The 23,441-nt window shown below is 41.9% G+C and overlaps 1 protein-coding gene across 3 annotated transcripts in view; it reads right to left on the reverse strand.

Annotated features, from left to right (window-relative positions):
- Positions 1–316: 316 nt before the first annotated feature.
- LOC112816671 (adhesion G protein-coupled receptor E2-like) overlaps positions 317–23,441 on the reverse strand; it is a 41,249-nt gene continuing 18,124 nt past the window's right edge. For 2 of the 3 annotated variants that reach the window (XM_073887611.1, XM_025863315.2), the window contains 15 exons: positions 15,059–15,214; positions 14,333–14,500; positions 13,798–13,844; positions 13,580–13,657; positions 12,998–13,175; positions 7,945–8,052; positions 7,555–7,778; positions 7,169–7,348; positions 5,850–6,047; positions 5,325–5,560; positions 3,069–3,135; positions 2,575–2,666; positions 1,432–1,600; positions 1,237–1,347; positions 317–488 (listed from right to left, as the gene is read on the reverse strand). In XM_073887611.1, coding sequence (XP_073743712.1) covers positions 438–488; positions 1,237–1,347; positions 1,432–1,600; positions 2,575–2,666; positions 3,069–3,135; positions 5,325–5,560; positions 5,850–6,047; positions 7,169–7,348; positions 7,555–7,778; positions 7,945–8,052; positions 12,998–13,175; positions 13,580–13,657; positions 13,798–13,844; positions 14,333–14,500; positions 15,059–15,214 — 2,063 coding nt within the window. In that variant the 3' untranslated portion in view covers positions 317–437. The remainder of the gene's footprint in view (positions 489–1,236; positions 1,348–1,431; positions 1,601–2,574; positions 2,667–3,068; positions 3,136–5,324; positions 5,561–5,849; positions 6,048–7,168; positions 7,349–7,554; positions 7,779–7,944; positions 8,053–12,997; positions 13,176–13,579; positions 13,658–13,797; positions 13,845–14,332; positions 14,501–15,058; positions 15,215–23,441) is intronic. The other variant, XM_073887610.1, reaches the window with a different exon arrangement.

The following is a 23,441-nucleotide window of genomic DNA, read 5'->3' on the forward strand; positions in this document are numbered from 1 at the left end:
GAAGACCAACTGGTCTACTTTGCCTGTAACGAAAGTGTTTTCTGGGATGTAATACTTTCAGTACTAAAACCAGGAAAGTCTTGAGCAACTGTGATTTGTTGTTTATATTACATGCAGGTATGTGAATATTACTTTCCTCTCTGATGCTATTTTAGGAAAGTCCTTTGAGGCTGGTTTTCCTTGTTATATATCATCAACCTGAGGAAGAATTTTTGTAGAAGAGGCTTCTACTGGGGTATATGGTCATAGCTCCTGATTATACTGGGAGTGAGATGAGCATGTTGTATGCACCAGAAAACCAAAAGTCTCCAGCAACTGAATGTCAAACATTTACTGCTTACTGTCTCCCACAGTGGTGCCAAGAAGAGTTATTTGTAATAAACATGAAAAAGCATTTTTTATATTCTTTGCCCAAAGGATGGCAGAGAGTGTTTTCTTCATTTCCTTAGAGACAAGTTCGTCAGGTTTAGCTCTTCATTATAATTCTCCTAAGAAGGAAGGTGTAAATATGATTTTGTGTTAGAAGGTGCAAGATGTGTACACAGAAAAGTACAAAATATTGTCAAGAGAAGTCTAAGAAGAGAAAGGTTTTGTAAACCCGAAATACAAATGCTAGGAACTATTCACATTTTCAGAATCTCTCCTCTGCCTTCTGTGATTCTCTAGTGAGGTTTTGCAGTGTTTGTGTATTTGGAAATACTAGAAATGATTGCAGACTTTGAAAGGTCTCCAGTCCAACTTAATACTTATTTTACTTTACTTTTATGACTATATATACACATATTTATTGTTCATCATATACAGGGATGGCATGGAATGACTAGGGATAAAGGATGTGTGGTGATTCTGTGCAGCTTGTGCATCAGTGCTACAGATCACTATTCCTGATTACTGGGTTGATCACAGCATCATTCTCTGCTTCTGAGTATTTTGTATCTTGTTCCTAAGTACAATTAAAAATGGGTTGCACCCATGTCACATAAAGTGGGTGCTCTACAATTGTAGAGAAAGAGACAGTCATGTGCAAGGGTCAATGAGAGCATAGAAAGTGAGTGAAAGTATAGGAAGACCTCCTTTCAAGACAGGGAAGTGCCTTCAGGTGAGTTCAGGTGAAAACCAAGTGTGAGCCATCCTAGGGCATCACCTGCTATATACCCAGGTTGTTCAATGAGATAGGCATGAGCATCTCAAGAGGATCGGTTAGTGAAGTGCTCTGGGAGCACTGCATAATCTTACCACACTGTGTTTGGAGGCATCAGACATGGTCCCGCTTGAGAGAGTGCACTTCTCAGCCTCGGCTTTGGTTTTCCTGACTCCTTTGAACCATTTCTTGTATTGTTCCCGGACCTGCAGAGGCAAAGCATGCTTGGGTCAGCTCACTGAGGGGAGTGAGGATGGTAGGAGGACCGGGTGGAAGTCAGGCAGTGGTACCTGTGGGCTGAGGAGGCAGTACACCAGGAAGATGAAGAAGCCCTGCAGGCTGTTGATGACGGTGAAGAGGTAAGCCATGACATGGGCAGCTGGACCCACCTGCAGGATGCCCAGGCACCACGTGCAGCCCAAGATGAGCAGCTGAGCTGTGGCTTTAAATGTCAGCATCCTGGGTAGGAGGAGAAAGGAGGTCATGATGCACCCAGAACAACACAACCAGGGCTGGTTTCAAGTCCACTCCATGGATGCTTCTGACTGAGTTGTGATCAACTTTGATCTTTATTGTCAATGATTCCCTAAAGAGAAACACTATTTGGGTCCAGGATGGCATTTTGACTAGGACTGAGGATAATGGTGACACTTGAGAATGAGTTTCAAAAAGACCATGATGTTTCATGAAGATCCTGAATTTGTTCAGCTGACATTACTGAGAATGTTCTGTGCGCCTGGCTCTAGGCTGGGGCTAGGGCATTCAAAACAACAAAGACAAGACTTCTGTTTTTACAGATCTTAAAGTCTAGTGGAAAGACAAGAACAAATGATCACTTATAACATTTGCGAAGTGAGGTATTTATTTCCATCCAGGGCTGTTCCTTTCCTCACCCTCTCCATGAACTGAATCGGGACATGCTTTGCCCAGAATAGAGGCCATTGATTCTGTGCAAAGTTGAGGAAAGCAGAGGACATCCCCAAACTCTTAGATGTGGTGATATGTGGATGTTGAAGCTGAATTCACCAGGTGCAAGGGAAGGGGAAGGCAGAGGGCAGAGCATGCATGAAGGCATGGGCATGATGGGGTATGCTGGTTCTGGAAACTGTTGTGTGATTTCCTGAGTGTGTTATAAGTATGTGAATGTTCTCAGGACCTTTTTCATTGGGCCATGGTAGCAATCCCTGCTTATCAGAACAAAGTCCATTCTCTCTGCAGCTGAAGCAGTTGGTTGTTATGGTTGTGCATGGATGAGATGTTTTTGGCATGGGTGTCAGCAGCAAACCCCGGAATCTGAGCTGGCTGCCAAGGAGGGTGGCTGCACCTCTCTCTTCCCGTCCCCCCAGGAGCCCCATGAAGGGACACCAGAGCCTTGGAAGCATGAGGATAATGTTCTGTGTAGGGGGTGGTGTGCATCTGTGACCCATCCTCACCTTGTGTTCTGGAGGGTGGACACATCTCTGCTGACGGAGGAGAGCTTGTTTTTCACAATCCAGAAGGTCATCAGAAAGAAAGCCAAATTAATCTGCAGAAAACCCACAGGTATATTAACTACACTCCACATCTGGCAAACCTTCGTCCTAGCTCATCCAGCTCCTAACCTGGCAGGAAAGAAGCTTTTGTGTTTGTAACAGTCCTAGAAAAGCAAACCAAACACCCAGTAACTCAGGCCCATGTTTGTCCTGTAACATCGGTAACCAATTCAGTTTGCATGGGAATTCCAAATTTTAGCACTGAAAGTACCACGTCTCAGGAAACACCTTAGTCCTGGTTTTATAATGGGAATTTTCACCTCCTGGGAGCCCCTCATCAGTCCTGGACCAACTGGAATGACTGCTCACCCTACCTGTCACCCTCCTGATACACCTGGTCTTTGAATAACCCTCAGCTGGGCAGGCAGGCTGCTCTGATGTCATCCATTACTCACGGAGAAAATGGTGCAGACGGGGCCAAGAAAGGTCCATATGAATCCTTTGTCTGTGTGGAGCCAGCATCTTAGAGAGAGATGGGAAGAGATTCAAGAAAATATTGGCTTTCATAGACGGAGGACTGATAAATAAACATACCCCTCCCCTCCTAATGTTTCCTTCTGCCTTCATCATTATTATCATTTTTTTTTGTTAAAACACTTAACATACCCTCCTAGTAAATTTTAAGTATAGAATACACTATTATTAGCTATATGCGCTATGTAATATAGATCTCCTAAACTTATTTATTTTGCAGAACTACAACTTTGTAAACTTTGTATGTGCCTTTGATGGTGGCAATGGTTTCATGGGTGTTAGCCCCAAACTCATCAGGTTGTGTACATTAATTACATATGGTGTTTTACATGTCAATCACACCTTAATCAAGTGGTCTTTAAAAAAAGATAAGTTCCTTTCAAAAAACTCTTCTATGTCTTGGCCCCCAGATATGCTGGCAGAAATAAACGTGATTTTTAAAAAAGAAAATAACAGTATTGATCAGTAAATTAATTTATGGGTTTTTTTGGATAAGTATTGAGTGTCTCCTCTGTGTCAGGATCTGTGCTTGTTTCTGAAGACCCAGTTGGGATTAGAGAAGTGATCTCAGTCCTCAGGGAGACACAGATGAAGTTGGAGGATCAACAATTAGACAATAGACAAAGTCAAAATGATGAATTTTATGCCCAAGTATGAGGAGCTTTGAGGATATGTAGCTGGATCCATAACCTAGTCCAGGGTATAGGAGATCCAGATAGTTGGGAAAGGTGTCCCTGAAAGAACTGAATTGTGTTTAAGCTGAAATATGAGTGATGAGTGGGTGTACACAGGTGAAAATTTTGGACCATCCAAGAAATGAATGAAAAAACCCAAATGAAACAAAACAGTGAGCCTGCCCCAGCAGTAAGGCTCACGTGCATTACTTATTCCTCATGAGGACACAGGTACTCACACACTCACAGGTCAGGCATCTCAAGGCCACACTGAGAGCAATGACGGAGCTGGACTTTATCCCCAGGGAGGGGAGCTGTGAGTGAGGTGGGAGGTGTGAGGACTGGGGAGAGGGTCAGATGGACCCAGCGGGAAACATCAAAGGGAAGTTTCGAAGGTAGGCATTGGCAAAGCAGGCGGCTGCCGCCCTGCTCTTATAAGTGGGTTTTACTGGAACACACACTTATTCCCTCCTGAATTGTTTATGGCTCTGTTTGTGCTCTGAGGACAGAGCTGAGTAGTTGCCGCAGAGACTATAAGACCAACAAAAGTTGGAAATATTGATTATCTGGCCTTTTATGGAAAAAGTTCATTGACCTTTATGCTCAACTCCCTAGGGAGGCCAGCTGGCCAGGGCTCCCTGATGCAGCTGAGTAACTCATGTCATCAGGATAAGTGCATAGGGTGAGCACCAGACCTGAAGTGACCCCAGCTCTGCCACCAACCAGCTGTGTGACCTTGGCCACGTTAGTTAATCTCCTTGTGCCTCAGTTACTCATCTGTAATATGGCCCAATACTAGTTTCTACTGCACAGGTTGTTGGGGGGATGATTTGAGCTGACACGTGAAAAATATTTAGAATGGTGATTGTACATCAGAAGTGATTTCTAAATCTTAGCTGTGGTCACAGTGATTTCGTCATCCAAATGACCATTTGTTTCTTTTAAAATTAGGATAGAGAAAGAGTTTACACAAATTAATGCCATTTATTCATTTCAGTTTTGCTTTCTGGAAGATTTAAAACTCTTCCCTCAATTGATGCAATGAATACTATTTTAATATATATTTACTAATACATATGATGCTATTTATATTACGGACTATAGTCACTAATACAATACAGTTATTAACATAATATACACTTAATATTTAAAATAATTAAATCTAAAAGATTAAAAAGTAAACTCATTTATCTTAACTAGATTAATTTGTAATTATTAAACATCATCAATATATTAGTATATAGTTATTAATATAATGCACTTTATTATTTAAATAGATAATTATTAACATACATTATAATTAACATTTAAAACAATTATATCTTAATGACTTAAAAACAATTACTTCAATGAATGCAATCTTCCACCGGGTAGATGTCCTTGGAGTGGTCACTGACCTTTTGTCTGCCTATCATGATCTGGTGGAATTAAATAACTGTTGGTTTTATGATGGCCATAGTCATGCTGGAGAAGATGGGAAGGACAGTGGGAAATCGCATTTACCGGGTGGGTGTTCCATAAAGGTGAGGCCTGGATGCAGCAGAAATGGCCACAATTATAGCTGGGACTCCATAGCCCACAGGGGACATGAGCTTCTTCATGACCCTGCTCACACTGGAGTAGTTGACCACCATCAGGTTGCGTGCAGTGAGGAAGAGGTGCAGACCCTCCAGCAGCATCCAGGTGAAGGACGCCAGGTAGAGATAGTGTAGGGCACCTGCAATGATGGCGCACAGCACCTGGGGGAGGAGAAAGGTGTCACCAGGAGGGACTGTCAGGGAGGAGGGTGGCCCCAGGACCTGTACCATACTTTACCATTGAAGAGAACTCCCATGTATATGGTCAAGTTGTCAGGAGAGGGTTTGTCTCCTAATGTCTTCCATTCATTAGTCAATGTGAAATAGACTACTTACCCCTCTACCCTCCCCAGAACCCAAGGCCAGTTTATTAAGATATCATTGCAGCACAGCTCCATGAACTGAGCACCCCTGCGACAGGGCAGGAGCTCTTCTGTGACACTGTCAGTACCTTGATCTCGGTCTGGTTGATGGCCGTGAGGAAGAGCAGGTGGGCCAGGAAGAGGCAGATTGAGAGCTGCAGGTGGAGTGAGGTGCTGGTGTTCTGGATGGTTTTGCACAGCAGAAAGGTGAGGGCTGCCAGGAGGAGGCACAGCAGAGAGAGGCCCAGCCCCAGGTAGGTGATCACAGCCAGCACGGGATCCTCCTCCTGGGGCCCAGCAAAGAGAAGCAAAGAGGACATCACAGTCACATTTTCCTACTCTGAGGTAATTTAAAAATCTTCTATTTAAAAAAATTTTATTTTATTTTTATTTTTGCTGTAGTCAAATCAGGAAAGAAGGATGCAGGTAGATTTGTTATGTTATTGGGTAAATTCCTCTAGGTTCAGAATGCTAGAATGGAAATCTGAACTGATTAACTCAGACCTTGGAAAAATTGAGGTGTAGGAGAGTCCTTACTTAAGACAGAGCCCAGGAACTCACAAGGGTTTATTTTACTTTACAAATCACCTAAGTAAGTCTTTGATGTGGGGATCCAGAGAAAGTAACCAGCTCACCTAGCCAGTGGAGCAGGCAAACATAGTTCCTAACCCACCTGTACTCAGTGGCTCTCTTGGCCCCTTTGACCTCTGCCACCACCAAATCTTCCTTTCTACAGCCCCTGAGAGCCACTTTCTACAGCCTTCCTGTCCTGAAGACCCCTGTGTTAAGCAGAAATCTAATTTGTCAATAATAGGTGTACACACACTTTCTTCTGGGTTTTCAGTTAAATGCCATTTTAGATGTTGCTCTGAAAGGGTTTTGCAGGTGGAATTCAGATCCTAGTCTTTAAGAGAGGGAGTCTTGTGGGTGGGCCTGGCCTAATCAAGTTAGCTTTAAAAGCTCTGGGCTCTTGGAGAAAAATGATTCAAAGTATGAGAGTGTTTGCAGTGAGGGAGCTCCTCCTGATGGCTTCTGAATAGAAATGCTGATACACTGTGTGAGGGCTGCTAGAGAAGGAATGCAGGCAGCCCCTAGCTTGCTGAGCAAGGTCTCCTGCTCACAGCTAGCTAGAAAGTGGAACCCCAGTCCTATGACTACAAGGAAGTGAATCCTGCCAGCAACCAAGGAGCTCACAGGAGGAAACTGAGCTGCAGAAGAGAATGTAGATCTGGCTGATTTTCAGGCTTGTAAGACCCAGAACAGCATCTCAGGACTACCATACCCGAGCTGACCCAAAGAAACCACAAGATAGAAATTTCTGTTTTTTTTTTTTTTAAAGCCCCTACATGTGGGGGAAATATATTACAGAGCAATAAGCATGGAATCCAGCCCCTTGCAGGGCTCTCACCTGCACATCATAGTGGGCCATGAGGACTGCAAAGCTGCTGAGGTGGGTGCACTGGCAGGTGGTGCTGGTGTCTCCAGTGGCCACCAACCTGCAGCCTGTGGTGGACCAATGACCATATCCATCTGGAGTGTGATCCCAGAAGACACAGAACACCTTTTGCATTGGCCCACGGGTCACTGACTGTAGAAACAGAGTGTAGGTGGAAGCTGGTTTTCTGGTGCTCAGAAATGCTTATCCAAAGCTGGCTTGCAAAGGGCTTTCTTTGGGGAATGATGCACCCATGGGGGAGCCCCCAAGAACCTCAATAAAGACTGAGCTGGGCAGCGAGGCTGTGCCCAGGACCCAGGCTCCTTCCACATCCACAGTCCCATCTCACCAGCACTCACATGGTGGGAGAAGATGAAGGTGATGGGGGAGCTGAGGTTCTGGGTGTCCCTGTTGCTCATAAAGGCAGAGATGACATCTGAAAGCAGGACAGGGGAGACTCCTCGCAGCACGCCCTTGTGTGTCCCATGCAGAACTGCCTGCCTCTCAGGCTCCAGGACCAAGGGGGCCTCAGCCAGCAACTTGCCCATCCCTGGAGTGGAGACAAGGCCCACCACAGAAAGACCTGCAGGAAGAGGCCAATGTTGATACCTTGGGGTTCCCACAGGGCCCCTTCCTCCTCAGAGGGACTCTTTGTGGCTCCACTAACCCCCCTTTTCCCTTTAATCTCCAGTTCCCCATTTGTCACATCCTTGGGCATCTTGTGACCTTCCTCCCATCTCAGCCAGTACCTGAGTCATCAGATTCGTGCACTACATCCCAGTTCAGCAGCATCTTCACCTGATTCTGATTCAAGATGACATTTCTATCTCCTTGCTCCCGCACCTTCAGGGACAGGTCTATAAGATGTCAGAGTTGTATAAGGGAGTTAGATTAGTATTTGTGGCTGTAGTGGTTGGTATAACACCATTTTATGTGTGTATATATGATGTATGTATAAAAATATTTTATACATTACCTAAATCTATAATATAAATACTTTACATAAAATATAAATTTATATAAAAGCCATATATAATATATAATATTGAATATCATATATTATATAATTTATAGAATGCACACATAATATAATATATGCATATAACATATGCATGTTCTAGATCTATATATTATATATTAATAATAGTATTATTTGGCACACATAATAACAATATTACACATATTTGGTATACATAATAATTTTATATATGTATATAATTTGAATTTATCAAGGGTCATAAGAGAATATTATAAGCAATTATTCAACAGTAGGTTAGATAACCCAGATGAAATGAGGAAATTCCTAAAGAGTCACAAACTACTGAAACTGACTTTTTTAAAAATTAAGTTCAATTAGCCAATATATAGTACATCCTTAGTAAAACTGACTTTAGAAGAAACAGAAAATCAGGACAAACCTGCAATAAGTAAAGACATTGAATCGTTTATTAAAAGCTTCCCCAAACGAAAAGCCCACACCAGATGGCATTGTTGCTGAATTCTAACATCCATTTAAGGATGGTACCATCCATTTAAAAGACTAATCCTTTGTAAACTTCTCCATTAAATAAAATAAAATAATGTAAAATAATATAGAAAGGAATACTACCTAAATAATTCTATGAGGTCACCATCACCCTGTAAACAAAACCAGATAAAGATATCACAAGAAAAAAAAAACTATAGACCAATCTCTTATGAATATAGATGTCAAAATCGTCAGCAAAATATAAGGAATAATTTTATCCAAGGATGCTCAAGACTTGTACACCGAAAACTGTATTCATGGGTGGGAGAATCAATATTGTTATGATGGTAATGGTCCCCACAGAGATGTACAGATTCAGTGCAATCCCTATCAGGATTCCAAAGCAATTTTAGTTATTTAAGTTTTTGCAGAAATGGAAAGCCCATCCTAAAATCCACAGGGCATTGCATATACCCAAATACTATCTTGAAGATGAAAAACAAAATTGGAGTACTTAACTTCCTAATTTCAAAACTGACTACCAACCTACAGTAATCAGAACAGGAGGGCAATGGCATAAGGATAGTCATACAGATCAGTAATATAGAATTGAAAGTCCAGAAACAAGCCCATACATCTATGGTTAATTAATTTCCAACAACTGGTGCCAAGACCCTTCAGTGGAAAAAGAAAAGTCTCTCTAACAAATGGTCCTGGCACATCTGGCTATCCACACACAAAAGAAGGAAGCTGGAACCCTACCTCACACAACACACAAAAATTAGTTCAAAATGGGTCAAAGACCTACATTAAAAATTTTTTAAATTTATTTTATTTTTAATTTAAATTCAATTAATTAACATATAGTGTATTATTAGTTTCAGAAGTAGAATTTAGTGATTCATCAGTTGCGTGTAACACCTAGTGCTCATTACATCAAGTGCCCTCCTTAATGCCCATCACCCAGTTAGCCCATTCTCCCACCCACCACCCCTCCAGCAACCCTCAGTTTGTTTAGGAGTCTCTAATGGTTTGTTTCCCTTTCTGATTTCATCTTATTTTATTTTTCCTACCCTTCCCCTAAGTTCATCTCTTTTGTTTCTTAAATTCCACAAATGAGTGAAATCATGATATTTGTCTTTCTCTGACTGACTTATTCCGCTTAACATAATACCCTCTAGTTCCACCCACATTTGTTGCAAATGGAAAGATTTTGTTCATTTTAACTTATCAAACTCAACACCCAAAGAACAAATAATCCAATCAAGAAATGGGCAGAAGACATGAACAGACATTTCTCCAAAGAAGACATCCAAATGGCCAACAGACATATGAAAAAATGCTCAACATCACTCAGCATCAGGGAAATACAAATCAAAACCACAATGAGATACTACTTCACATCAGTCAGAATGGCTAAAATTAACAAGTCAGGGAATGACAGATGTTGGTGAGGATGCAGAGAAAGGGGAACCCTCCTACACTCTTGGTGGGAATGCAAGCTGGTGCAGCCACTCTGGAAAACAGTATGGAGGTTCCTCAAAAAGTTGAAAATAGAGCTAGCAAATGCCCCAGCAATTGCACTACTGGGTATTTACCCAAAAGATATAAATGTAGTTATCTGAAGGGGCACCTGCTCCCCAATATTTATAACAGCAATGTCCACAATAGCCAAACTATGGAAAGAGCCAAGATGCAAGATGTCCATCACAGATGAATGGATAAAGAAGATGTGATATATATATATATATATATATTTGGAATATTACACAGCCATCAAAAATGAAATCTTTCCATTTGCAATGATGTGGATGTAACTGAGGGTATTATGCTAAGCAAAATAAGTCAATCAGAGAAAGACAAGTATCATATGATCTCACTGATATGTGGAATTTAAGAAATACAATAGAGGACCATAGGGGAAGAGAGGAAAAAATAAAACAAAATGAAACCAGAGAGGGAGACAAGCCATAAGAGACTGTTAATCAGAGGAAACAAACTAAGGGTTGCTGGAGGGGAGAGGGGTGGAGGGATGGGGTAACTGGGTGATGGATATTAAGGAGCGCATGTGATGTAATGAGCACTGGGTATTATATAAGACTGATGAATCAGAGTTGTACCTCTGAAACCAATAATACATTATATGTTAACTAAAATAAAAGTAAATAAATAAAAAAAGATTTCATTCTTTTAATAGCTGGGTAATATTCCATCGTATATATACACCACATCTTCTTTATCCATTCATCTGAAAGACCTACAATTATGAGGTGAAACTAGAACTAGAACTAGTTAGGAAGGAGGAACACAGGTGTAAATCTTCATGGCCTTGGGTTTGGCAATGGATTCCTTGATATGACACCAAATGCCCACACAACAAAAGAAAAAACAGAGAAAATGGATTTCATCACTTTAATGTTCATTAAAGTGAAAAGACCACGGAGAAAGTGCAAAGACAATCTATGGAATGGGAGAAAAAATTAGTGAATCACATGTCTCATAGAGTCTACTATTGGAATATATAAAGAACTCTTACAGCTCAACAACCAAAAGCCAAACAATGAATTAAAAAATAGGCAAAGGACTTGCATAGACATTTCTCCAAAAAAGTTACACACATGTTCAACAATTACACAAAAAGATGGGAGACATGATTAATCATCTGGGAAATGCAAATCAAAATCACCATGAGATATCCCCTGACATACACTGAAAAGACTACCAAGAAACAAAACAAAAGGAGCAAGTGTTGCTGAGGGTGTAGAAATTAGAGCCTATTGCTGGTGTGGATAGAAAATGAAAAAAATCACCTCTTTGGAAAATAATTTGGTAGTTCTCAAAAAATTGAACATAGAATTACCATATAACTCAAACTCCAATCCTAATTGTGTACCCCAAAGAACTGAAAATAGTTATTAAAACAAAAACATCTGAACCAATCAATATTCATAGTAGTACTATTCGCAATGGTCAAAAGGTGGTAAGAAACTAAATGTCCATCAGTTGATGAAGGGCTGAACAAAAGGTGTTATATCCATATGCAATGGAATATTATTCAGCCATAAAAAATAATGAAACACTGATAGATGCTACAACATGGATGAGCCTTGAAAACATTATGCTAAGTGAAAGAAGCCACACTATAAAGCAACACAGTGTATGTCTCTCTATAGGAAATGTCCAGAATAAGCACATCTATAGAGAGAGAAAACAGACCAGTGGTGTCTGGCAATGATTATAACTCCATGAATATACTAAATGACATTGAATTAGGGCGCCTGGGTGGCCCAGTTGGTTCAGCATTGGACTCTTGGTTTTGGCTCAGGTCATGATCTCAGGGTCATGGGATCCAGCCCCACGTCATGTTCGTGCTCAGTGGGGAGTTTGCTTGAGGTTTCTCTCTCCCTCTCCCTCTGACCCTCCCTTCTGCTCTTACTCTCTCTCTTTCTAAAATAAATAAATAAATCCTAAAAAAATAACTGCCACTGAATTGTACACTTTGTTTAAAATGGTGAATTTTATGGTATGTGAATTTTACTTCAAATAAAACAAATAAAACACTTAAATATCAGATAATATTAAATTCATATTATTCCAAATTAAATAAATTGTTTTCTTGGGAAGGCATTTCTATTTTATCTTAAATTCTTCATTAATTATTAATTAATCATTATCATTAATTCATCTGCTCATAATTTATTTTATATTAACATGTATATTATTTATAGTTTTATTCATTTATTTTTATTGAGGTATAATTGACATTAATTTCAGGTGTACATCATAATGATTTATTATTTGTATATATTGCAAGATGATCACCACAGGAAGTCTAGTTAACATGTGGCACCATACACAGTTACAAAATTTTTTTCCTGAGATAAGAACTTACAAGATTTACTCTTGTAGCAACTTTGAGATATGTAACATAGTATTATTAACTATAGTTACATGGTACCTTACATCCCATGACTTATTTATTTTATATCTTCTGACCCCCTTTCGCCCATTTAGCCTACTGCCCCACCCCCACATGCCTCACCAGCACCCCTCTCACCCTCACCCATGGCAACCACCAGTCTGTATCTATGAGCTTGTGTGTGTGTTTATTTATTTATTTTTTAAGATTCCACATATAAGTGAGATCACCTGGAATTTGTCCTTCTATGACTTATTTTACTTAGCATAATTTATTTCTTTTTAAGCACTTATTTTAATTTGTTTATACATGTAACACTGAGATACAAGCATGGTCACTCTACTCCAGTGAGGCTGGGGGACAAAGGAGGCCTGGAATAGGCAGAGCAGAGCCTGGGGCAGACCCCAGTACTTACTTGTGCCTGCAGATGCATTGAAGGTCAATGTCCCATTGGGCAGGGCCTGGCTCAGGTTTCTCAAGACATGCTCCAGGCCAACGAGCAGGTTAGTGGCCACAGAGTGCTGCTCTGAGTGGGGCAGGGCCTCCAGGTCCTCAGGGGTCTCCAGCAGCTCATCCACACCCTGTACAAGGTCCTGGGGTGATGGGGACACAGAAGTAGTGCATCATGGGCCAGACAGACTGCATGAAGAGGCTGTCCACTTAGCCTCAGAATAAAGATCCTAGAGACTGTCTATCTGTTTGGGATTTCCTGGGATTGCCCTGGAATCCAGCCACTCATGGTCAATCCTGTTCATGAATGCCAAGGATGACATAAACCCAAATTCCAGGAACAGTAAGATGAAAAGTTGTTAGTAGGTGCAGGTGGGTTTCTAAAAGTGAGTACAAATACCTGGATGTCTGCTCTTCCCACCCACCCTGGGAGAGGTGGGGCCTCAGGGAGGCCACCACTGTGTTGGGAATGCCTCTTTCCACACCAAGGCTTTCCTGGGCCTTCATGGGATGCTTCCAACTTGTCTCCACTGGATTCTGACCTTACCTGGATAGTGTCCTGGACAAAGGCTGGTATGAAATTTCTGCCCAGATCTTGAACTCTTTCAAAGAAGTGGGAGAGTCTCTAGGGAGAGGGAAGATGAGGAAGTCAGACAGCCTCAATGTGGATGCAGAAGCTTGGGGAAAATGGCGGCCATGAAGGGTGGGCAGCCCATGCTTTGAGGAAGGATTTCCTGTCTCCTGGTGCCAGCTGGGGCCACTCACCTGGCTCTTGATTCCACGGGGTGGGGTCCAGGTGGGAAAAAAGATGCCTGCAGGGAACAACAGTGGTTGATTAGGTGTGAGAGCATCTGTGTGTGGGATGGGGGAAGGGGCCTGGGGTCAGGTCAGGGCCAGGTACCTTCCCAGGTGATCATTTGGTTATTCAGGGACCCTAGTTTGGGCATAGAAGCATCAGGAAGGCCCCACTCTCCTCCCTAGTGAGTGGGTGTCTTTTCTTATTCATACAGAGGTGTGTTATGGGTGAATGTGGTGGCCCAGCTGCTCAGCTGTCCAGATATGGATGGAATTGGCCTGAATCCTCCTGTTTTCAGCTCCAGTGCTCTTAGCTTCCCTGGGCAGCTCTCAGCCAGGGTGGGAACATCATGGTCATTTTTGTCCCAGCCTGAACATTTGGACAAAGACCAGAGTGGGTCTTCTAGGCAACCATGTGCCCAGAATATGCCACATTTCCCAACCAGGATACTGTCTGGCTCCCAGTGATGGCTTTTGTTTTAATTCCCTCAGGGCAACTGCTCACTTGCTGGTCCCCGATGATATCTTCCATTGCTATCTGGTCTAGACAGGAGCTGCTTCTCATCACCCAATTCTCTGTGTGTGTATGGGGGTGGGTCCGTGTTACTCTGTGTAGACACCACACAACATCCTCCTGGGTCCTGGTCATCTGGTCTGCTCTCAGGATTGTGAACTGAAATTATTGGGGAGAGTCAGGGTAAGCTTTGTGCAGGGAAATAGACAGAGGTCCAGCAGCTGAGAAGAGGGGTCTGGACGCTGAAATTGTTGGCCAGGGAGAGTGCAGGCCCAGGAAAGGGGGATGGCCTTCCCATCTTCCCACTGTAGTGTTTCTGGATGGGGTCCCTGGGTCCAACATGGTCCAAGAGATCTGAGAGTTTTCCTAGCATGGCCAAGCCCAAGTAGGCTCTGGTGGGGAAAGGTCTTATCCTGGCCATCACTGATGTTGGTGAAAAGGAGGGATTTTGCACTAGAAACTATGTGCTGTGGAGCTCCTGAAATATCTTGAGTGCCACTTTTTTTTTATTATTTCACAAAAATAAAATGTCAGGGAGCAAGGGGGATTTTTGAACTTTCAGAAGTGACCCTCTATAGAGGGTTCTGAACCTTGGAGTTCAAAGAGATATGGGTGCCTGGGTAGGTGCTGAGGATGTTCTCTGATGCCTGGAGAAAGTGAGCTAAGTGACTCCAAACTTTGTGGATGAGGAGATGGAAGACACAAGTCAATTCTTACCTTGACACGTGTTCTCACTCTCATCCCTGAATGTTCTTGCCCCAGAAGCAAGCTTGTATCCTGGGCTGCATGTACAGTAGTAGCTGCCCTCTGTGTTCCAGCAGTCTGCAAATTTTCCACAGGACACTGCCAAGGGTGGTCCACACTCATTGATGTCTGGAACACAACAGGGCAAAGGGTCACCTCCCAAAGATGTGAGTTCCCATAGGGCAGAGGTGCTGGCCTCCAGCCTGACTCGGCCAACAGGACTGGAGAGAACTCAGCTTGCAGGTGGCATTCCTGGGGCAGGTCTGAGCTGGAGCCAGCTGCTCCAAATGCCTGCTCACTGTTCTGTTCATCTCTGCTCTCTGGCTGGGACTGAGGGCACCTAGATTCAGACACTCTGCTGTGCCATCATGGGGGCTGGAAGGAGGTCTACATCCCCTTCTGCAGGCCTTGTGGGGTGGACAGAGGCACTGAACCTCTGTTTGCACTACTGGGGACCTGGGGGTGGGCTCCAGTCAGGTTGACAGTGGCACTGAAGGCCACTCTCAATGCCGAGTCAGTGAAGGGAGTCATGGCTGGAGTCTGTCCAGGGTAACACTCTTTCACATCTGAGGATAAAGCCAGGTGGTCAGGCCCCTGCCCATTGACAGGCTCCACCTCCCATTACTCACAGAAGCCCAACTACAGAGTCATCACCTGCTGCCCCAAGCTACCAATGTCAGGCATTTTAAAGATGCCCAAAGATGTCTCTGTGGGGTCCAACTAGCTCCACTCCTGAAGGAAGTCCCCTTTTGTCAGAGACATTGAGGATGTGAAATGAAGGAGCTACACGAAGTGTCTCACAGCTGAGTCATTGGGGATATTATCTGGCATCTTATCTCTCCCAGTTCTTTAAACATGAGAGGAAAGATATCCATTAGCCAGGTCCCTGAGTAGCTCAGGGACTCATAGAGCAGAGGCTGAACACTGTTGGCTAAAAATAACAACAGTTTTATAAGAACCATGGACACAAGAATGAATCAAAATGTAGGGACAGAATATTTGGTCCTATGCATTCCAATACATTCAGAGTTTCTTCTCTGCACCTTGGACTTCCCTTCTAAGGTTCCAGGCTCACGGTGTCAACACCAGGACACAACCAGATGTGGGAAGATGCACATCTGACACATTCATGTTTGCCCCTATCTGGACAATGGGACTGCCCTCCTCTCTTCTCAGATGGTGGTAATGGCCTGTCTTCAAGGTTGTGGGATGGGATGGAGTTGAGTGGGGGTCAGCTGAGAATGAGGCGCAAAGTGTGGAAGCCATGAGGACAGGAAACTCCTCAACCAGACAGATGTGCTCCCAGAAAGGAGCTGGGATCCAGTTATATTAGCAGTAGGATCTCCTTGCCATGCTCACCCAGCCATGAGTCTCCATGAGACACACACGCAAATGCACCAAAGCTGGCTAAGAGTCACAACATCTTTTTTTCTTTCCATCTGATAACATCTTTTCCCCAAGTACTAAATGACACATGAATCTTAGAAAACAAAGAAAATGTGAAAAATGAGAACAAAGAAAATCAACTGTAAGTCCACTATATATGGACTACTGGAAGATTTAGGATATTTTTTTTCCTCAGCTTTTCAAACACACTAGGAACATTTTCCCTTACTATCAATAAATATGCATCTAAGATGATTAGATGAAGAATATTTCTTGGTGTGAAAAATTGTTTATTTCCCCTTTTCCCTACTAATTTTTTTATTGTGGTAAAATGCCCATAACATAAAATTTACCATGTTAACCATACTTAAGTCATATAAATTTCTTTTATGATCTTGCATTGTTGAAGAATAAAAACTCTTTTGTTTTAGACCTTGATCTAGGTTCTACCTTGATCTAGGTTATTAACTGTGACTTTGGATAAATCAATCTCTTTGATCCCAATTATGATCATTAAAAAAAATGAATCCATAAAATTCATAGAAAAAAGCACAGGGGATAAGTCTTTGAAATTGGTCTCAGCACAGATTTTTTGGATTTGACTCCAAAAAGCAAAGATAAATTCCAATGACATTCTTCAAAGTGCTGGAACAAACAATCCTAAAATTTGTATGGAATCAGAAAAGACCCCGAATCTCCAAGGAAATGTTGAAAAAGAAAAACAAAGTTTTGGGGCATCACGTTGCCTGATTTCAAGCTACATTACAAAGCAGTGATCACCAAGACAGCATGGTACTGGAACAAAAATAGACATATAGACCAATGGAACAGAATAGAGAACCCATAGTTGGACCCTCAACTCTATGGTCAAATAATCTTCGACAAAGCAGGAAAAAACATGCAATGGAAAAAAGACAGTCTCTTCAATAAATGGTGCCGGGAAAATAGGAAAGCTACATGTAGAAGAATGAAACTCGACCATTCTCTAACACCATACACAAAGATAAACCCAAAATGGATGAAAGACCTCCATGTGAGACAGGAATCCATCAAAATCCTAGAGGAAAACATACGCAATAACCTCTTTGACATCGGCCACAGCAACCTCTTTCAAGATACATCTCCAAAAGCTAGTGAAACAAAAGCAAAAATGAACTTTTGGGACTTCATCAAGAGAAAAAGCTTCTGCACAGCAAAGGAAACAATCAACAAAACAAGGAGGCAACCCACAGAATGAGAGAAGATATTTGCAAATGACACTACAGATAAAGGGCTGGTATCCAAGATCTATAAAGAACTTCTCAAACTCAACACACAAAAAACAAATAATCAAGTCAAAAAATGGGCAGAAGACACGAGCAGACACTTCTCTGAAGATGACATACAAATGGCTAACAGACACATGAAAAAATGTTCATCATCATTAGCCATCAGGGAAATTCAAATCAAAACCACACTGAGATACCACCTTACACCAGTTAGAATGGCAAAAATGGACAAGGCAAGAAACAACAAATGTTGGAGAGGTTGTGGAGAAAGGGGAACCCTCCTACACTGTTGGTGGGAATGCAAGTTGGTACAGCCACTTTGGAAAACAGTGTGGAGGTGCCTCAAAAACTTAAAAATAGAGTTACCCTATGACCTAGCAATTGCACTCTTGGGTATTTACCCCAAAGACACAGATGTAGTGAAAAGATGGGCCATATGCACCCCAATGTTCATAGCAGCAATGTCCACAATAGCCAAACTGTGGAAAGAGCCAAGATGCCCTTCAACAGATGAATGGATAAAGAAGATGTGGTCCATATATACAATGGAATATTACTCAGCCATCAGAAAGGGTGAATACCCAACTTTTGCATCAACATGGGTGGGACTGGAGGGGATGATGCTAAGTGAAATAAGTCGAGCAGAAAAAGTCAATTATCATATGGTTTCACTTATTTGTGGAACATAAGGAACAGCATGAGGACATTAGGAGAAGGAAGGGAAAAATGAAGGGGGGAAATTGGAGGGGGAGATGAACCCTGAGAGAGTATGGACTGAGAAACAAACTGAAGGTTTTAGAGGGGAAAGGGATGGGGGGATGGGTTAGCCCGGTGATGGGTATTAAGGAGGGCACGTACTGCATGGAGCACTGGGTGTTGTATGAAAGCAATGAATGGTGGATCCCCACATCAAAAACTAATGATGGCAAGATTTCATTCCTTTTGGTGGCTGCATAATATTCCATTACATTATATACCACATCTTCATTATCCATTCATCTGTCAATAGACATCTTGGCTCTTTCCACAAAAAAAAAATATGAAAAATTCTCATTACCAACAGTATTCAGTGAAATAAATGTAAATTAAAACAAAACAAACAAACAAAAATGACGTATTGTATGGTGACTAACATAACATAAAATAAAGTTAAAAAAAAAGAAGTAGGAACACACCAAACTAAAAATATTTTGTAAGTCAAGGCAACCATCAACACAATGAAAAGGCGATCTATAATAAAGGAGAAAATATTTGCAAATCGTATATCTGAGAAGTGAATAATATCCAAAAAATATAAAGAACTCATTCAAAACAATAGAAAAAACCTAAACAATCCGATTTAAAAATGGGCATAGGATCTGAATAGACATTTTCCAAAGAAGACATCCAAATGGCCAACAGGTGTATGAAAAGGTACCCAACATCACTCATCATCAGGGAAATGCGAATCCAAACCAGAATGTGATTTCACCTCACATCTGTTGGAATGGCTATTATAAAAAAATTAGGGAATAGCAAGTATTGGTGAGGATGTGGGAAAAAGGGAACCTTGCTCCCTTTGGAGGGAGGGAGGGAATGCAAATTAGTGCAGCCACTGTGAGAAAAAATCTGGAATTTCCTCAAAAAATTAAAAATGGAACTACTATATGATCCAGGTATTCCACTCTGGGTATTTATTTGAAGGAAACAAAACACTAACTTGGAAAGATATCTGCATCCTCGTGTTCATTGGAGCATTTATAACAAGCAAGATAAGGAAACAACTTGTTTCTATCAGTGCATGAATAGATGATGAAAAGTGGTGTGTGTATACAGGGTAATATCACTCGGCCGTAAAAGAGAAGGCATTCTGGCCATTTGCAACAACACAGATGGATCTTGAGGGCATTATGCTAAGGATAAATGACATATGATTTCACTTATATGTGGAATCTAAAAACAAACAAAACAAAATTCAGAATAGATGAGTGGGGAGGAGTAGGAGACCTGGATTTTGTCTGGTCTTGGGAATTCAGCTGAATAGGGATCAAACCATTCTGCACACCTACAAACTCAACAGGAGATTGAAGAAAAGAATAGCAACAACTCTCTGAGCAGAAAAGCCACCACTTACTGGAAGGTAGGACCTGCGGAGAAGTGAATCTGAGGCGATATTCGGGAGGATAGACCGCGGGGGAGGGAGCCTCCGTCGGCCGCTTCTGGCAAGTGATAGAGCCGCGGAGCACAAAATCGGAACTGTTATAAGTCGGCTCCGCTGAGGGACGTCGCTCCAGTGGCTAAGCTGGGGGTGGAACCCTCGCGGGACAGTGTGGTCTCAGGACCCTTGGGGTCACAGAAAGACCGGGGGTGCCTGAGTGCGGCAGAGCTCCTGGGTATCGGAGCGGGGAAGGCGGCTGCAGAGACGGAGCCGAGGCGCGGGCTCTCAGCTCGGGGTTGCCATAAACTGTGATCCGCAGCACAGTCGGGCCACTGCTCCTCCAGTAGGGACCCAACAAGCGGCAGATCCGGGGAGACTCCCCTTCCTCCCCCAGGAGGAGCAGCGTGGGAGCGCACCACAGGGATCTGCTGAGTTTGGAGACTCCACATGGGGTTGGGTGCCAGAGATAGAAACACTCGGTTACAGGCCGGGTGAGCACGGAGTGCGGCCGGAGACCGGGAGATGGGAGTGACTGCTTTTCTCTGGGGGCGCACTGAGGAGTGGGGCCCCGAGTTCTCAGCTCCTCTGGGCAGAGATTGGGAGGCCACCATTTTCACTCTGGTCCTCCAAAGCTATACCAGAGCTTGCAGGGAACAAAAGCTCCTGAGAGCAAATCTGAGCAGATTGCTTAGCCCAGACTGTCAAGGGCGGGGCAATTCTGCCTCCGGCAAAGACATTTGGGAACCATGGCAACAGACCCCTCCCCAAAGAAGATCAGCACGAACAGCCAGCAAGCCAAGACCAAGTTTACCGATCAAGGAGATCGGGAGAACTCCAGCGCTAGGGGAATACTGCACATAGAATTCACAGCTTTTTTACCATGATTCATTAGTTTTTCAAAGTTAATTTTTTAACTGTTTTTTTTTTTAATTTTTCTTTTTCCCTTTTTCAACCAACATCTTATCAATCCCTTTTTAAAAAAACATTATTTTTCCTTTTTAGAGTCATATTTTATCCTTTCATTGTAGTTACCCTTATTTTTGGCATATATATATAAGTTGTTCTCTCTTTAAAAGTTTGAGATACAGTTTCTTCTAACAGATCAAAATATACCCTAAATCACTAGTGTATGGTTTTGTTCTAGTCTCCTGCCTGATCACATTCTCTCCCTTTTTTTTCTTTTCTTTAAAAATCTTCTTCTTTCTTTTTTCAAACAACTTCTTATCTTAATTCCTTTTATAAAATCTTTTATACTTTCATCTTTACAGTCATCTTCCATCCCTTCATTGTATCAACCCTTATTTTGTACTTATATAAGTCTTTCTTTCTTTAAAATTTTAGGAGGCACTTTCTTCTAACAGACCAAAATACGTCCAAAATCTAGTGTGTGGCACTGATCTATGCACCATCCTGATCATATTTGATCATATTCTGTTTTTTTTTTGTTTTGTTCTCGTTTTGTTTGTTTTTATCTTTTTTTTTCTCTTTCTCTTTTCTTTCTTTCCCTTTCTTTTCCCCTGGCTTCAGGTCTTTTTTGATTTGTATAGAGTATATTTGCTGGGGACATTGTTAACCTGTTAGCATTGTGTTCTCTCATTCATCTATTCTCCTCTGGAAAAAATGACAAGACGAAAAAAATCACCTCAGCAAAAGAACAAGAGGTAGTACCGTCTGCCAGGGACCTACTCAATACAGACATTAGTATGATGTCGGACCTAGAGTTCAAAATCATGACTTTAAAGATACTAGCTGGGCTTGAAAAAAGCATGGAAGTTATTAAAGAAACCCTTTCTGGAGAAATAAAAGAACTAAAATCTAACTAAGTTGAAATCAAAAAGGCTATTCATGAGGTGCAATAAAAAGCGGGGGCACTAACTGCTAGGAAAAAATGAGGCAGAAGAGAGAATCAGTGATATAGAAGACCAAATGATGGAAAATAAAGAGGCGGAGAAAAAGAGAGAGAAACAACTACAGGATCACGAGGGCAGAATTCGAGAGATAAGCGATACGATAAGATGAAACAACATTAGAATAATTGGGATCCCTGAAGAAGAAGAAAGAGAGAGAGGGACAAAAGGTATATTGGAGCAAATTATAGCAGAGAACTTCCCTAATGTGAGGAAGGAAACAGGCATCAAAATCCAGGAGGCACAGAGAACCCCTCTCAAAATCAATAAAAATAGGTGAACACCCCGACATCTAATAGTAAAACTTACGAGTCTCAGAGACAAAGAGAAAATCCTGAAAGCAGCTCGGGGGAAGAGATATGTAACCTATAATGGTAGAAACATTAGACTGGCAACAGACCTATCCACAGAGACCTGGCAGGCCAGAAAGGACTGGCATGATATCTTCAGAGAACTAAACGAGAAAAATATGCAGCCAAGAATACTATATCCAGCTAGGCTGTCATTGAAAATAGAAGGAGAGATAAGAAGCTTCCAGGACAAACAAAACCTAAGGAATTTGCAAACACAAAACCAGCCCTACAAGAAATCTTGAAAGGGGTCCTTTAAGCAAAGAGACAGGCTAAAAGCAGCATTGATCAGAAAGGAACACAGACAATATACAGTAACAGTCACATTACAGGCAATACAATGGCACTAAATTCATATCTTTCAATAGTTACCCTGAATGTAAATGGGCTAAATGCCCCAATCAAAAGACACAGGTTATCAGATTGGATTAAAAAACAAGACCCATCTGGGCACCTGGGTGGCTCATTTGGTTAAGTGACTGCCTTCAGCTCAGGTCATGATCCTGTAGTTCCAGGATCGAGTCCCACATCAGGCTCCCTGCTCAGCAGGGAGTCTGCTTCTCCGTCTGACCCTCCCTCTTCTCATGTGCTCTCTCTCAAATAAATAAATAAAATCTTTAAAAAAAAGTCTTAAATAAAAAACAAGACCCATCAATATGCTGTTTGCAAGAGACTCATTTCAGACCCAAAGACACCCCCACATTGAAAGTGAGGGGGTGGAAAACCATTTACCATGCTAATGGACACCGAAAGAAAGCTGGGGTGGCAATCCTTATATCAGACAAATTAGATTTTAAAACAAAGACTGTAATAAGAGATGAAGAAGGACACTATATCCTACTTAAAGGGTCTATCCAACAAGAATATCTAACAATTGTAAATATGCCCCTAACATGGGAGCAGTCAATTATATAAGGCAATTAATAACAAAACCAAAGAAACACATTGACAACAATACAATAATAGTGGGGGACTTTAACACCCTCCTGAATGAAATGGACAGATCATCTAAGCAAAAGATCAACACGGAAATAAAGACTTTAAATGAAACACTGGACCAAATGGACTTCACAGACACCTAGGTCACAAATCAGGTCTCAACCGGTAACAAAAGATTGGGATTATTCCCTGCATATTTTCAGACCATAATGCTTTGAAACTAGAAATCAATCACAAGAGGAAAGTCGGAAAGAACTCAAATACATGGAGGCTAAAGAGAATCCCAGTAAAGAATGAATGGGTCAAACAGGAAATTAAAGAAGAATTTAAAATATTCATGGAAACCAATGAAAATGAAAACACAACTGT

The sequence above is a fragment of the Callorhinus ursinus genome, unplaced genomic scaffold (genome assembly GCF_003265705.2).
Source record: "Callorhinus ursinus isolate GAN/ISIS: 27379988/994484 unplaced genomic scaffold, GSC_fseal_2.0 scaffold82, whole genome shotgun sequence".
Lineage (NCBI taxonomy): Eukaryota > Metazoa > Chordata > Mammalia > Carnivora > Otariidae > Callorhinus > Callorhinus ursinus.